Source organism: Peromyscus eremicus, chromosome 3, assembly GCF_949786415.1.
Source record: "Peromyscus eremicus chromosome 3, PerEre_H2_v1, whole genome shotgun sequence".
In the NCBI taxonomy this organism is placed as follows: domain Eukaryota; kingdom Metazoa; phylum Chordata; class Mammalia; order Rodentia; family Cricetidae; genus Peromyscus; species Peromyscus eremicus.
Genome location: NC_081418.1, coordinates 26,399,070 through 26,416,826, shown reverse-complemented (window position 1 = coordinate 26,416,826; position 17,757 = coordinate 26,399,070). Strand labels below are relative to the sequence as shown.

At 38.0% G+C, this 17,757-nt stretch overlaps 1 protein-coding gene across 2 annotated transcripts in view; it reads left to right on the top strand.

Moving 5' to 3' along the window:
• The window catches only part of Tmem168 (transmembrane protein 168), a 33,254-nt gene extending 22,672 nt beyond the window's left edge, over positions 1-10,582 (top strand). For both annotated transcript variants that reach the window (XM_059257387.1, XM_059257388.1), the window contains exons 4-5: positions 1,615-1,889; positions 8,621-10,582. In XM_059257387.1, the coding sequence (XP_059113370.1) occupies positions 1,615-1,889; positions 8,621-9,168 (823 nt within the window). In that variant the 3' untranslated portion in view covers positions 9,169-10,582. The remainder of the gene's footprint in view (positions 1-1,614; positions 1,890-8,620) is intronic.
• Positions 10,583-17,757: the final 7,175 nt, after the last annotated feature.

The following is a 17,757-nucleotide window of genomic DNA, read 5'->3' as shown; positions in this document are numbered from 1 at the left end:
GTGTAAAACCTGACTTTAAGTGATAGTGTCATTCTCAGGATTAACTGTACATATTTCGACAGATACGTTTAGCTTATATTTTAGATAGGGCTCAGGGAATCTGCATGAACTTGTGAAGGAAAGGCCCTTCCTTAAGGAGGTGTCATGAAGTTCCTGGGAAAGGATGTGAGAATGGGATGTCTGCCCGGCCGAGAACCTGCAGTTCCGGTTCTCGGTTCCTTGAACAAATTGTGAAAGCGCTGAACCTCAGTGTCTTACTTACAGTAGTAACGATACTGTCGCCCCTCTTGGAGGGACATTCTGGAGAGCTGGTAAGGTTTAGGATGTGGAAATACTCTGTACCATGAAAAATTCTGCACACGCATGAAACGTTAGCAATGAAGCTTATTAAAAACTTACTTTATTATAGTTTCATTCCATATAATTTTTGTCCCCCAAATGGAGGGGGAATTTGAAACTACGAACACCAGTATTTTAAATCTTTTAAAAGCTAATTTTATGTACAATAGAGAAAATAGTTTCTGTCATAAATTATTTCTGAAGACTAAATGTTGTTTATAGTTTCTTTGGTCAGGGTGATATTTTGAGATACAATTTTTAAAATCTGGTTTCAGTATTTGATAGGAACCCCTAAATAAATTTGTAACAGTGCTTCTGTGTTGAAGGCTCGCTGGAAGTAGAAGGGTCCCATAAGATGTGAATGTGCTTCAGAAAGGTCTCATAAAGTAAGACATGGCAGTTTTGCAGAAAGAATTTGTGGAAATACTAATATATACAGTTAATTTTTGCCCTGGTTACCATTAAATGTCAGAAATATGTAAAAGATTTTATTTTAGTAAATACTGAAGCATTTTGGACTAGGATTGATAGGATTGAAGTAAACTTGAGAGTTTTTAAATTTCTAATAGAAATTTCTTTTTGGAGAGGAGACCAGTGATGATTTTTGTTCCTTAACACTAAAAGCTTTTTATTCCTGTCAGTTATAAAACATAGTTTAGTGTGTTTCCCAGGGTACCATTTGTTCCAGGATCAGGTCAAAGTCTTCAGTTAGTGAAAAGTCTTAATAACTAAGTCTTTGTTAATAGATAATTTCTTTTATTTTTAGACCACACCTTAAGTTAGTACATTTTGAACACATTACAAAGATTGTGTTTTTCACTACAGAATTAAATATATAATTCCATTCTTGCTGCCCATGTTTTCTGTGGGAATTTAGTTTTCTCAACAATAAAATGTTCTTTCCTTTCAGTTCCTACTCAGGTTTGTTCTTGAAACAGTTAGTACAATCCGGCTTTTAAAAGTTCTTATTCAGTATCTGTCCTTCAGTAAGAGCATAAGAATAGGGACAAAGAATTGTGCTGTGTATTTCACGAGATACTGTTCCAGCCTTTACTGTTTTACTGATAAGAAATACAAGTTTTAGAAACCAGGTTTTGAGTTTTCTAAACTTAATTTTCAGCATGAAAGGAGAAGAGAAACTTGCCATTTCGTTAGCATGACTGATTATGGTTCTTTGATAATCAATTCTAGATGATAGATAAGAATGTAACATAGAATAATTACTACTCTCCAGAAACCAGAATAATTGTTTTCACTTTTTTTCTCCTTTTGCAGTCCTGATGGTCAGCCAACACTGCTTCCACCAGAACATGTACAGGAGTTAAATCTGAGGTCTACTGGCATGCTTAATGCTATCCAAAGATTTTTTGCATATCATATGATTGAGACCTATGGATGTGACTATTCCACAAGTGGACTGTCTTTTGATACTCTGCATTCCAAACTGAAAGCTTTCCTTGAACTTCGGACAGTGGATGGACCTAGACATGACACATATGTTTTGTATTACAGTGGGCACACCCATGGCTCGGGAGAGTGGGCTCTAGCAGGTAAGTTCTCCTTTGTCAGTTTCATGTTGTGAAATCACAGACAGTAAAGTTCTCAGCTCACTGCTTCGCAGGTGACCAAGGTTATCTGATGACTCTTAATTTCTTTGAGATTGCCTATTTTAGAAAGCTGTAACAAGGATTTGAGAATTACGTCTTATAGCATTTAGAGAGGAAAGTATGTGTTTGATTTGAGACTTAGTCAGTCTCCCTTTAATATGTTTTCAGAATCATTCCACACAGTAATATCATCTAGAAGCTGGTGAACTGTTGACTAGCACTTCTTAGTCTTTAAGGGCTGCAAACACACATTTCAGAGTGTGTCACATGTGCTGTATTAAAATCTCACCCAGACTCTAAGTGGCAGGCCGTGCGGTAGGAGCGGTGCTGGGTCAGAAGCCCTGGCTCTGTCCCTCTGCCACAGCAGTGCTGGGTCAGTAGGCGCCCACCGCACTGCCTTCGTTTTCACATCCATAAAACAAGGTTCCGTTGTAAGCTATGACATTCTTTAGTGCTTTTGAAGATTTTTGATGCATTTATACCTTTTAGAGACCTGAGGGGGAAGAAACCTTAAGTTTACCTGCATATAGAAAAAGAAAACTTTTTCCAAGAGAAGTTCCAGAGAAGTGAGATCTTACAGTATTAAGTGAATTTGTAAGTCTTCCTAACTATAATAAAGATTTCATTAGTTTTAGGCTTTGTTTTGTGGATTAGTATGTGCCCAGGACATAAGAGAACTTGGAACATGGTAGGGTCAGCCTTAAGTAATGCCTAGGTAAGAAAAATCATGGAATATACCATGAAAAAGTAAGGTGATTTTCTTATTTTAGATTGAAAATAGTTCACTTAGATTTAATTATATCTGGCCTAGTTTGAAATTTAGCTCAGAACAGTAATATAATAGTCATAAGATGTAAGCATAAATATGTGATGTTTGGCATTCATTGCCAGTTGTTATGATTTAGTGGAGTAACCAGGAGACTAGTAAAGCCTACTTCTGGGTGTGCTTGATGGCATTTCCAGAGAGGATTATCCCTGGGACTGGGGAGAGCTTCCCTGAATATGTGTGCAGTCCGATGGTCTGCTGCAGGGCTGAATAAAGTAAAAAGAGAGAGAAAGCCAGCTAGCCCAGGTGCCCTCCTCTGCTTCTCTGCTGCCGTATATGAGCCGCTCTGCACTGCAGCACCTGTGTGTGATCACTGACCCCTCTGAACCCTGCAGCCCAGTAAACCCTGACGTCTTCGGGTTGTTTCTGTCAGAAGCCTTGTTACATACATGAGAAGTCAGTCATACCTACACTCCGGTCACTCCAGAAGGGAACAAGCTCAAACAGCAGATGCTTTGAAGTCGCCTTAGCCCACCAATGTCATGCCTGACTTGTGACTAAGGCTTTATCAGAAATAAAAGCAGCTTTTTAAAAACTTAATTTTTTTGCAGTTTAATATTAAATAATGCAATGACTATTTTGGGAATAAAGGCAAACCTTGGGCACTTTTTAAGTATTAGCTACTATGCTTAGTATTTAGTAAACAATATCAAATTTGATATTCATAAAGTCCTCTGTTACCTGCCGGTTTTCAGAGGATACAGTGGAAGCTGGAGTATGTAACTTCCTGTGATCCACCCCAGGTCTGCCTTTGTCCCTTACTTTGACACATACTACTTAGAATATGTAGTCTTTTTTAGATTTATGCAGTTTTAATATTGAACCTCATAATTTTTCCTCCTTGCTTTAGGGAAATAGTTCTCAACCTTCCTAATGTTGTCACCCTTTAATATAGTTCCTCATGTTGTGGTGACCATAAAATTATTTTTGTTGCTACTTCATAACTATAATTTTGCTACTGTTATGAGTTGTAATATAAATATCTGTGTTTTCGGAGGGTTTTAGGTGATCTCTGTGAAAGGGTCATTCAAGCCCCAAAGGGGTTGCAACCCTCAGGTCAAGAACTGCTGCTTTAGGGTAAAAACAATTAAAGATAATTATCAGTGAGACAGAAAGAAATAAAAGAAAATGTAGATACTTTATAAAGCAGTTTATCACAGATACACAGAACCTTTAAAAAGCAGTCTTGGTTACTTGAAACTTATCAAATGGCTGTTATTGGAGATAAATGTTAAGTGCTTTGTATTTGGGCCAAAAGCCAAGAGTAGCACAGAACCTACAGGAAAGCAGAACAAAATAAAGCAGGAGAGAAATAACTCACAAGGCTTTATTGCTGCTGTAAGTGCCTTGTTGATGTTAAAAGAGGATTAGGGTAGAATATGCTGAAGAATATTGAAATAGTTGTGAGTGCAACGTTAAGCAGTGATATTCTGTGGAGGGTGGAATTTGTGTCATTGCTTGTAGTCTGTGTAGTCTGATCTCTGGAGACATTTAATATATCTGGAAATCATGAAAAATTAACTTCTGAACATTATTTGAAAAAGTGGAAGAAAATTAGTTGTACATGGAGACTATGTATTGAAGTAGTTCCTCTAAAATAGTGTGTATGAGTGTTAGAGAAATGCATAAAATAGTTTTCATTCTTAGTCTTTCTCATAACAAGCTGATGAATAAGTTAGTTATACAGAGATAATGTGACATAGCCTGGCTTTGAGGTCCTATTACAAGCAGAGTTGCAAATTACAAAACATACTCTTATTAGTTTGATAGTTTAGCAAAGAGGATGTTTTCTCTTAGTAGAAATACATATTGTGAAATTAGTTGGTTAGATTTTTGCTAGTAAATTCCAACATATTAAAGCTCTTTCTAATTGTGAAAGTAACAGTTGCTCTGCGAAGGGTTTCTTTAGGCTCTACAGCCAGCAGGGAAATGATCCTCGAAAAGACAAGAATGAAACTGGGTCTAGCCAGTTTCTGACATTGAATCTGACATTAGCTCATGTATTTTTGCCATATTTGCAAAATTTTGGAAAAAGTTTTCAGGTAACAATAAACTCAGCCCTATGAGTATAACAAAACTCAAGACATGTTTACATTGAAGCTTCTTACAAAGTAAATATGGCTTTATCAATAACATGGGTTCTTGATCAAGATAAGGTGTAGTGGGAGTTTTCTGTTCTGCCTGCCAGCTCCCAAATAACTACACGGAGACTTCTTATTAATTAAGAAACCTCAGCTGATAGCTTAGGCTTGTTTTCAGCTACCTCTTATAGCTTAAATAAACCCATTTCTATTCATTTATGTGCTGTCCTGAGGCTTGTTTACCTCATCTACATACTTCCCATCCTGCTCGAGTCTCCCCATAACTCTGCCCTTCTTCTTCCCAGAGTTCTCTCTGCCCCAAAAATCCTGCCCAGCCATCAGCAGTCAGCTCTTTATTAACCGATGAGAATAATACATATTTACAGTGTACAAAAAGATTATTCCACGGCTAGAAAAGTCTAGGGAGAATGACCAAAGTAAATATAATCCCTGAGGGAGTCAGGATTTGTTTGGCCTGGCCCTAACATAACTTGGAAGTCAATTAGGCTGTTGGAAAGTACAAATGACATCACTCATAGGGATGAATTTTACGGCCTAGAAATAATGCTCAAAATTTTAGGGGGAAAGGGTCTTAAGTAAGTAAAACATAAATACTAGAAGATCTGGGCAGAGCCTAGGTCGTTAGACAGCAAAGGATCACCACATTGTAAACTGCATCCATTCCCAGCATTCCAGGAGGACATGTTAAACATCTCTTTTCTTTGAAGGATGCCCGTAGGTTAAACTTTCCTGGCCTATCCAGTGCTTATCTGTATGCACAACCACTTTTTGCCCTCTCCTGTTGCTCCATTTAAGAAATTTAGAAAATAGGAAAAAATATTTTTCTGTTAGGAAAGGCAACAGATTTCCAAATACCCAGTAATTTCTACTGCTGTTGTTTCTGTAGGGAAGCTTTTGTGTTGTGTTTGTCCTCGTGATATAAACATCCCTCATAAAATTCTTTTAAGTTTTACTTTATTATAGAATAATCTGATTATTCTATAGTTTATTTCTGTCCCCCTTGTTTCAGATTTGGTAGTACCCTAGACATCAGTGGTAAGAAGTATTTGTAAGTTTGCCTCTACTTCCGTTCTTTTCTTGGGATAGATCCTAGAATTGACATGATTGTGTCCTTTGGTCATTGAGACAGAGCCGGGGCAGATCGAGGTTAGGAGAGTTGCCTCGGGCACACAACTGCAGGCAAAGTGTCCAGTGTCCAGTGCCTTCATTCTCTGTACTAGAAAGACTGAAGACACTGGCAAGACTCATAGACCCGACGGAAATCTAGCCTGATGGCAGGATACAAACATACGAAAAGTTTCCTTTTGTATATCAGTAGTGAACTCAATCAGGAGAGCATTCCCACCCACAATAGATTCAGAGAAAAAGGGGAAAAAAAGAACAAAACAAAAATCTAGGAATAATCCTACCCAAGGACGACAAAGACCACTATGGTGAAAATTATAAAACAACTAAGAGAACAATTGAAAAAAGCGAAAATTCTCCCATGTTCGTAGATTGGGAGAATTAATATTATTAAACTGCCATATTGTAAAACAATCTACTGATTTAATGCAATCCCCATTAAAATACTAATGAAGTTCATTACAAATAAGAAAAAAAAATCCTGAAGTTTGTGAGTGAGGGCTCCGTGGGTGAAACCACTGAACTAGATGATTTTGTGGGTAGAAATAAAGGGTGATTGAGGAACTCAGACTGCCAGGCTGTTGTGGGGTGGCCAGAGAGAACAGCAAGTGGCAGAAAGAACCCTGTGGATTTGTGGGGGGCAGGTAGCAATGGGGTGGTGCTTGTGAGTCAGCACATCTGGGAGGTGAGTAGATGAAGTGGGGTGGGAGCCAGGACAGCCTGGGGGCTAACTGGGGACTTTGATCTGTTATAGTCTGTTTGAGTTCATCAGGAACTAGGGGTGTGTGTGTGTGTAAGGGATAAGGGAAGTAATGACTTTTCCTGACAAACAGAAACCCACTTTACAAGGTTTCTGATGAATGCTGAGTTTAGGTTTTGTTTGTCTGCTAGCCATTTTTCTATTTACCTGGTCAAAGTCCAGCCTGAGATGAGCCCAGACTATCATTTATTTTGGGCCTGCTTTAGACCTGACAAAATTCATATGAAAAAAAAAAAGACTGAATAACCAAGCACGCTAAAAAAAAAGTGCAGTGCCTCTAGTACATAGTATAGGTGCTGGGATGTAAACTAGCTTTGTATATATAGTAGTGTGGAGCCGGAAGGTTTCTCCAGTTTTGCCTGGCCCCAAGGTCGCACAGCCGCTTATAAAATAATCATTCAGAGGCTTAATATTATTTACCAATTGTATAGCCTATGGCAGGCTTCTTGCTAGCTAGCTCTTGTAACTTGACTCATTTCTATTAATCTATAAGTTTACCGTGGCCGTGGCTTACCAATATTTTCACATCTGGCTTCTCCTGGTGGTGCTGGCGTCTCCCTCCTCTGCCTCCCTCTCTTCTTCTGTTTGTCTCTGTTGTCTCTATTCAATTTCCTGCCTAGCTATAACCTGACTTGCCATAGGCCAAACGGCTTTATTTATCAACCAATCACAGCAACATATATTCACAGCGTACAGGAAGACCTCCCACAGCAGTAGTGACTCTACTCTATCCATGTTTTCTGGAGTGTTACCTTTCCATGGCACTTTCCTTCTAGTGATTGAGAAGCCTGGTGCACAGCAGTTAACAGAACTTACTGTTTTTTGTCTTTAACAGCCTCCATGTGTCTCTCCCTCTTACCTGTCTCTCTTTTTCCCTCCCCATCCCTCCTTCCTTTTTTTTTTTCTTTCATTTCTACACACCTTTCTCTTCATGGAATATTCTGGATGGCTCTCTACTTTTTGTTCAGAATCTGGGAGAGCTATTATGTTACTATTTGAGTTGTAGGACCACTGTAACTACAGTAGCTGTGAAAGCAACCAGAGAGAAAACAGAAAAAGGGTGCTTTTGTTCTAATAAAGTGCTATTTGTGTAAGTGATTATTGAGTAATATTAATTAATAATTCAATAAAATTAATTTTTCTGTAAATTTAAAGTTTCACAAAGTCTTCTTTTGATTTTCTACTATGGAAGAATATAATATCAACCGTCAGGTCATAAAAACCAGTTGGCACCTTTCATTAGGGATTATGAACTGTCATTTGCTACCCAACTTTAGAATGTTTGCTTTTCTGTCTAATTTTACTTTTCTTTTACTAAATTTCTCTACAGTCTCTAACTTACAGTAGTTTAGTTTAATTATTTTACATGGTGCAAAAGCTAGATGCAGTCAATGCAAAGCATATTTTATGTTTAGATATTTTACCACATGAACACTGTGGTAATCTTGGGATGCTGGGCAGTGTCAGCCAGTTGCAGATCCTAGCCAGACACAGTCACAATGGTAGACAGCTAATGCTTGAATGTACTGTGTTGGGAGGCTTTGGTGTTTGTGTTTAGTAGGTGTGGTATATTGAATACAATTTGAACTTACATCGTTTTTATTTTAGAATGATCTTTATCTGTATGCAACTTTATTGTAAATCAAGGAACATATATATAGAAATCAGTTTTCTTCAGTTATCATAGCATATTTTATGTAAGTTATAGGTCTAAAAATATATTTTTAAAAGTATCTTGTGAAAAGACACTTTGAAAGTATCTTTCATTTTTCTGATTATTGTTACTTAATATTCTAAAAGTATTAACAGAAACAAGAGACTTCAGAAATCACCACTGAACTGAATTTTTTCTTGTTCACAGGTGGAGACATACTTCGCCTTGATACGCTTTTAGAATGGTGGAGAGAAAAAAATGGTTCCTTCTGCTCCAGGCTTATTATCATATTAGACAGCGAGAATTCAACCCCATGGGTGAAAGAAGTGAGAAAGATTAATGACCAGTATATTGCAGTTCAGGGAGCTGAGCTGGCGAAGACAGTGGATATTGAAGAAGCTGACCCCCCACAGCTGGGCGACTTTACAAAAGACTGGGTGGAGTACAACTGTAACTCCAGTAATAACATCTGCTGGACTGAGAAGGGCCGCACAGTGAAAGCCGTGTACGGTGTGTCCAAGCGCTGGAGTGACTACACGCTGCACTTGCCCACAGGAAGTGATGTGGCCAAGCACTGGATGTTACACTTCCCTCGGATTACATATCCATTAGTGCATTTGGCAAACTGGTTATGTGGTCTAAACCTTTTTTGGATCTGCAAAACTTGTTTTAGGTGCTTGAAAAGATTAAAAATGAGTTGGTTTCTTCCTACGGTGCTGGACACAGGACAAGGATTTAAACTGGTCAAATCTTAATTTGGACACCAAGGAAAGATATTGAGAGTTCATGTTACCATGTATCACTAACTTGCCATTTTTTTGTATACTGTATTTTTATTTGTGGGAAGTATCTTGCTACTTCTGTAGCTGCTCTCACTTTGTCTCTTCTTAAGTAATTATGGGATATGTAAGATACTGGGAGGAAGCATGACTTTATACTAAAAGTATGCAGAGGGTCATAAAATGCTGAATGTAAATGTGTAAGAGATGTTAAAAATAGCAGTGCACTTTCAAGCATGTTTTCATTTCTCTCCAATGAAAAGAAAAACAGTTGTCTATGCTCTGCAGTGGCCAATGAAGAATTCTTAATGCCTTATTTTCTAGGCATACATTAGAGAATATAGACCAGACAAATGTGTTTACTATTTTAAGAAAACTACCAATTTACTTAGTAGAAGATTCCTTCGTGTGTGTGACTCATAGGTTTGACTCCAAGACTATTTGCAGAAGAATAAGCTCTTGGAGCAGAAACAGACCTGCTCAGGACGACAGCGACATGCCCTTCCTCCATCACACCCAAATGTCTTGGCTATGACCTTTACCAGTACAGCAGAGAAGCCCAAAATGCCTTTGAGATGAAAACATTGTTGACGTAGTTAACAATAAGAGTTTAGAGCCTACAAACTCTTTCTTCCTGCGTTAGTAAGGGACTCTGAAAATACTGGTAATTATAAGAGTCTTTCTCAGGGTAACTGTTTTCTTAATGAGTAGTATTTCCAGCTATAACTCCTTTCAAATAAATTGCCATTCTTTTCACAAAGTACTCGTATAAAGTAAATGTAGCAATTTCTCATTGACCAGTTCATTCTATTTTAAGTATCTCTGTGGAGTAAGTGCTCTGCCATGAAAATTATTTTTCAGACCCTCTTGTGAACTTTTTTCTGCTGAGGTCAAAAGATGGGAACAGATCATTTTTGTTGTTGTTGCATACTTGTATTGTATTATGTAAAAAAGTATTCATGTTGGCAGTTTTAGGTAAGCATAATGGTGTGGTTGTAATTTTTAAACTTTAATTCAGTGTTTTGTTGGAGTAAAGTAGGCACTGATCAGGATATCACCTTAAGAGGTAATTCACTTCTTGTTCCCTTCCAATAATACCTACATTCTAAATTTTCATCTTGAAAGAGGGAAATATAATTAAATTGGGAGATTATTTTTTGTTAGTGATGTGACTTCTCACCATTGAAGCCATTTTTCCATCTCCAGAGAGAGGAGGTAATGCACCTACCATTTCCTACCGACTTCGAAACTGAAGTTTTATTGAGGAAGAAGTCACAGCATCAGGGAACGCGTATACCACTATCTATGCAGCATTGCTACAGCCTGACTATTTCTATGTTTGGAATATTGTATTCCTAATACTTTGAATAAAATTTTGTTAAAAATGAAATTTTTATTTAATGTGAAATTAAGAGTTCCTGAATATTTTACTATATTAAAAATGGAAGTTATGCAAAATGCCTGTTTCATGTTTGGTAGCAGGTTGATTTGAGAGCATACAGTACTGTATTGTTTATATTTGTGTAATCTAAATGCACTAGTGCGATGTGTCATGATTATTCTGTTGAATAATGATGTAGAAAAGCTATGAGCTGAAATTATTTAGTCCATGGCTTCTTCAAACAATTATTGCTAAGTAAAATCTCCTTCTCACATTTCTCAACCAATAGCAAGCAAATTAGTTTTCAGTAAAGCATATTTTTTTCCTCTAGAAAGCCAAATGTAAAAAGAATATTCTTCATTTTTTATAAAGTAGAAGTATTTAAATGGTACTAGAGTTACATTCAAAAGATGGCAGCCATTTAAAACTACAAGCTGTGTGTGTGTGTGTGTGTGTGTGTGTGTGTGTGTGTAGTAGTAGTAGTAGTAGTAGTAGTAGTAGTAGTAGTAGTAGTAGCAGTAGTATAAGAACAACCAAAAGAAGTCTTTGGAATGTAAGTGTAACTTGAGCTAACTTAATAAAAAATTATAGTCTGTCCACTTGGGTTAATATTCCTGCCCCCCAAATAAAAAGCTTAATAACTTTGGGATGGAATCCTAAGTGAAAGCTGCTGAATCTAAATCAGTAATCCATAATGTAAAGAAGGAACTTTGTAAGAAGGATAAAATATTTGCTTACTATGACCTAAAATTTCGAAAGACTAGATCAGCAATGTGATAGATATTCACAAGACTGCCATTTTATACGTCGTGATGTGAAGTTGTTACTTGGAGTGAAAGGAATCAGTTTAGGCCTAAACCTTACAATTACACAAAGCAGAGATAACATGGAGATAGTTTTCAACAGAATTTGTGTCCCTGCTAAAATCACAAAAGTGCTTGCCCTTGAAAACATTTTGAAGCTGGACCAGTCATGGTTGGTCACTCCCACACTTTCTGCGCCACCTTTGCCCCAGCACATCTTGTAGGCAGGACAAATAGTAGATGGAAGGTTTTGTGGCTGGGTTGATGTCCTAATCCCTCTACTGGAAGTCTTGCCTGGTTACAGGAGATGACCGGTTCAGGCTACATATCCCCCATTGCTAGGGGTCTTAGCTAGGGTCATCTTCGTAGATTCCTGGGAGTTTGCATTGCACTAGGTTTCTAGCTCTTCCCAAAAATGCCTCCCCACCCCAGATTCCAGTTGTCTCTTCCAGTACTCTCTCCTTCCATCCTCACCCCCCCACCTGATCCCTCTTGTTCCCATTCTTGTCTATTCCCCAGATTCATGTGTCCCCCTCCTTGAGCCCTCCTTGTTACTTAGCTTGTCTACAACATAGGTTGTACCATGGTTATCCTTTACTTTATGGCTAATGTCCACTTAGAAGTGAGTACATACCATGTTTGTCTATACCATGAGAGGGTGCTCACCCCTGACACTGCCTGGAGGGCCAGGACGCAGAGGCAGGATAAACTAGAGACCTAGGATAGAACTCTTGAAAAAAAAAATCAATGAAATAATTCCTAATGATATTCTGCTATACTCGTAGATTGGTGCCCAGCTGACAAAGAGATATCATCCAGCAACTGATGGAAACATGCAGAGACCCATACATAGCCAAACATTAGGCAGAACTCTGGGAAACCTGTGAAAGGGGGAGGAAGGATTGTAGGAGCCAGAGGGATCGAGGACACAAGAAAACCCACAAAACCAACTAACCTGGCCTCAGAGGGGCTCTCAGAGACTGAATCAACCAGGGAGCCTGTGTGGGACTGACCTAGACCGACTGCGTATATGTTACAGTTGTGTAGCTTGGTCTTCTTGTGGGACTCCCAACAGTGGGAGCAGGGCTGTTCCTGCCACTGTTGCCTGCTTTGGGGACCCTTTCCTCCTGCTGGGTTGCCTTGTCCAGACTTAATAGGAGAGGAGGTGCTTATTCTCACTGCAACTTGTTATACCATGGCTGGTTGATATCCATCAGAGGCCTGCCCTTTTCTGAAGGGAAGTGGAGGAGGAGGAGTGGGTGTAGGGAGGGGGAGAAGCTTTGGGGAAGCGACTGGGAGGATAGGAGGGAGGGAAAATTGTGGTTAAAATGTAAAAACAAGTTTAAAAAAATCAGTTTTTAAAAAGATATGCACAATAATGTAGGCATTCTCCCCATGACTTTTCAATTGTGTTGTTACCCTAAATATTTTGTCTTAGCCAAGTAGGTAACCATAGCACTCCTGAGGTAGAGGCAGGAGAATCATGAATTCAGGATCAGCCTGGGCTATCTAATGAGAGCCTTCCCCCAAAATTAAGTAAGCAAGTAAGTAAATAAATAATGTATTTCTGACTTTAGTTTTCTCTGGTCGACATGCTCTCTTTCTAGGCTAGGAAGGTTGGATTTTCTCCATTTCTACATCTAGTCAGATTGAAGATTTCTCAAAAGTGGAACTTACAGAGTATGACTGATGGACAAAAGAGTTTGGCTACATCATCAGTGACAATTCAGTTGTAGAACCAGAACTAGACCTAGTAACAAAATTTAATGAAAATTCAGGGGAAAGTCTCATTTTTAGTGTGTCTTCCTTACTACCTACAATGCATAGAAATGAAACATGAAATGATTAAATCTAATAATTTTGAGCACTATCGTATATAAAGTGCATGTCTCTTTTCTTTTTCTTTTTTCCTTTAATAACATTTTTATACATTTTACATATCAACCACAGATCCCCCTCTCATCCCTCCTCCTATTCCCAACCCTTTGTCTGCCCCCCCATTCCCTCCTCCAAAAGGGTAAGTCGTCCCATGGTGGTGGGGGGAACAACAAAGCCTGGTACATTCAGTTGAGACATGACCAAGTTTCCCCCCACCCCATCCCTGTGCGTGTGTGTTTATTCATTACTTGGACCAAGCTGACTCAAAACTTAAAATTTTGGTAACCTAAACAGCCAAAATTTTGTTTTTTTTTTTTTTTGCATTTTTACATATCTTAATACATAAATGCTGGCTTGGTTGATTAAGAAAAGCAAATTTAGCAGTCAATTTGAACTAAAAATAATTAGAAGAGGTAGACAATTTTAGTAAACTTTTGTTGTTTATTTGGTCTAGACCTAAAAATGCCAGTTTGTCACCACCCATAAAATTATAGAAGTGTCCTGGGAATAAGGGAGGAGCCCAGCATATCTTCTAAAGCAGGAATGCTTATGTCTATGTAAATAAGAGGATTTTCATATTAAAATGCATACTGACATTTCACTTAGAAAATAATGCATTAAATTTAAATATAATCCATATTACTTCAAAAATTCCTATTAAGTAGGTTATTTATTTTATCTTCCTTATCCCAGAATACTGAAGAAATGTTTGATACAATACTGGAATTTAGTGACATCCTGTATAGAAGGCTTTTAAAAAAAAGAGGTCCAAAGACTTGGAATACAAATAGTAAATTTCACTGAACAAAGCGTTCATTTGTATACATCTGTGGAATTTTAGATGGGCACCATTTCAAATCAGTTTTGTACAATTTCTAGGCTCCTCAGGGTAGTGATTTTCCAATCTATACAACTAAATATTAGTAATGAAAATAGTGTTGAGATATTAATTTGCAGTGCACATTTATGGACGTCGATATCTGTTCTTCCCTACCTAAGTGTTCTTTCCAACTCTACTCCCTGAATTCTTTTCTTCTTTTCCATAGGAAACAACTTTATAAGTGACCATGGGTATAGTTTATGATGTTCTCAGTGTTTTCCTACAATTAATTTCATTATGTCTTCCCAAACACTTAATAACTTAATATAAACATTTTTTTTGTTCCATAAATGACGAAACTAGGATAGTGGAGTTGTATAAAATGACAGAAATTGGGTCTAATAAACTTCTTTGAAGCCAATTTGAGACGCAAATTGGGTCCAAGACTCAGCTCTGGTTCAAAACACTTAGCTACTACTTTCTAATCAAATGTACATCTTTAGTGTCTCTACTGTCCTTTTATATTCAGACTGTGGTACAAGCATTCTTGAGACTTTGATAGTGAACTCCTTCAGTCCTACATTATATGCATTACATATGTAACTGCAATGTATATATACACACATATTGCTTGTATATAGAATGTCACATTTTTCTTCAAGTTTCCAACTTTCACTATATATTATACCCATGGCAGCCTGAGTCCCACAGTACTCTGCTGACAATCCTCCTAGTAACTCACCAATTATCTCCCTATTGTCAGGTGAGTAGACATCATTTCTGTTGATCTCCATAACGTTTATTAACTACTTTTCCCCCTTATGTTTGGTTTCTATAATACTATTGTTTTCTGTAATAAGTCTTTTTCTGCCCTGTCAGCCAACTCCCTAATCATGACACAGTGTCTTATTATTAATCATGAAAGCTTCGCCTTAGCTCAGGCTTGTTTATAACTAGCTCTTATAACTTAAATTAACCCATTTCTACTAAACTACTTCTGTCATGTACCATCCATCCTGTGTCTCCTGACATCTCTAGCACACCTGGATTCATTTCCTACTTCCTCTCTCATAGATAGAGAGAAAGTAGGAACTAGCTATTGACTGTTCATCTGTTTATTAAACGAATCACAGCAATATATCTTCACACAGAGTACAAATACCCCACAACAATTTTCTTACTACCTCTCAGGATACCCCTGGGCATATTGGTATATTTTCTAAGCCTTCTCTTTGTAGTTAGTATGTTAAATTGAAGATTTCACTGCCTGTTCTATCAACTGTGTTCTGTAACCTTATCCACATGTAAGAGTTCAGTTGCAACCCATTGATTATTCTCAAGTGTCTTCATTAGCCAATTGTCTCCGCAAAGCTATCTGCACATGTATTTAACATTTGTATACTGAGCACTGCCTTTCACAGACTACTCAAATTCAGTAAGTGCCAGTCAGAATCCACCTTAGCCTCCACATTGCTTTATCCTCTTGACTCATACATATGGATGGTACTACTCCACTTATCTCTCAAAGTTTTACCCTTGATTTTTCCACTTCCTTATTCTCATAACATATTAGACTCTTAAAACTTATCAATTCTTTCTAGTATTTGTAAAGCCATGTCCATGCCTTCATTCCTACAGCCTTTGCCTTATAAAGATCCTTCATTTTCTTAATTCAAGACCTGATTTTGGTTTTGGTTTTGTTTGTTTCTCATTTAATCTTCATATATTTGTCAAAACTACTCTATCCCTTTCACTCTAAGACACTGGTTCTCAACATGTGAGTAGTGACCTCTTTGTGGGGCCGGGGGGATGTCAAATGACCCTTTCACAGGGATTGTCTAAGGCTATCAGAAAACACAGATATTTATAGTACAATTCATAACAGTAGCAAAATTACAGTTATGCAGTAGCAACAAAAATTTTATGTTTGATGATCACCACAACTAAGGAACCATAGTAAAGGGTTGCAACATTAGGAAGATTGAGAACCTCAAGATAATTAGGCCTGGTTTATCAGTTGGCAGTTTCCAGCCTCTAGCCATTCCTTATTTTAATCAAGAACTATTTGCAAATCTTCAGGAAAGCCATACAATTAAAAACATTTCCATGCTATGACATTAGTCACAGTTCCCACATTAGCCACCTTGGCAGAGTAGACAGATATTTCTTATGGCTTAAATCTGGTACAAGATGGATTTTCCCATACTCTGTATGAATCACAGTTACGAATCCACCAGAAGTTGTCAGAGTAGATGACAGGCATAAACAGAAGTTGGTATAACAGCCTGAATGATGAATGTAGTGGCATTAGTACTCATAACATGTTGGAGATGGAAGGATGATTGGAGAGGGGAAGGCCTTAGATCTGGTGAAAAGCTAGCTCTAGAGGATTAAACTTGGTCTACAGAGCTATTGCACATCATGGGTCCCATTTTACTACAGAGGCAGGAACCCATTCTACCTGAACTTTATTGAGACGTGGTAATATCTATTATCCAGATTGTGGAAAACAGGATAGGAACCACCGAGACCACGGATAAAATAGCTCACTTGCAAAACCATGCTTGGAGATTTTTCTTCAGCATCTGTACACAGCTACATGTCAGCAAAGTATGAAGTGGAAAGTACTAAGTACTTCTCACATGGCCTCATACACTCAAGGTGAGACTTGTCCACTCATAAAATCAGAGATTCAGGGTATGTGCAAGTGGGATTCTTCCCACTCTGTGTTTCTAGTAACTAGATTTCAAATTCCAGAGTGGAAGAGCTAGTCCTTACTCTCACTCTAATTCCTTTAAGAAATGTATCTCAGGCCCGAGTCATCCAATGTAGTCAGAGAATAACCCAACTCCACAAAGAGAATCCTGTCCTACCATGTCCTTCAAATGGTACTAGAAGTTCCTTTCTAGAAACAGTAGCAGATTTGAAGTTCAGGCTGGGAGCCTCAAGAATTCAGAGATGCTTCCATGTCTCTCTAGAAGATTCCAGATTGGAACCATAATTATGTTCTTCTGCCTTGTGGATTTGATGCCTAATGTATCTACAGCTTTGAATTCCCATTGTCTTCTTAAATTTATTTGATAGGCCTAATTCATCCTTCGGGGCAGAATGAAAATTTAAGTAATCACATGTTTTCTTGTTCTTTTTTTTTCTAGGCATAATTTGAAAATACAGTTTCAGTATATAGTCATGAAATAACTATCAAAGATCCCAGCTTCACCAAAATTCTAGTTATGCCTACCTTCTTTAGTTAGGTAAGTGAACAAGATGGATGCTTTCTGTAATCTTCATTCTTCAGCTTAAATGTTGGACCCTTTGAAAGATGTGGGAGGGGCTGGGGTGAGGTAGAAGTAAGGAAGTCGGAAAAGATTTGGGACTCTTTAACATGATGACCTGGCTCCAGCTCTAGCTCTCTGCATCTGTGTGTTTATAACACACCTTGTGTTGATCCTCCTTTGCTGGGGGAATCTCCCACCTGTGTTCACTTGCCTGTTCTTTCACTCTTCCCTTGGAAACTCATCAGACACCATAGCATCTATCTGTTCCGGTCTGTCTGCTCTCGTGGTATATACACTTATAGGAATGACCTATATGACCACATCTTAATTCTGTGTTCAGGGCCTTCCTTTAGTCACAGGAAAACCCTTTGTACCTTGCCCTGACAAGTCTAAGCATGCATACAA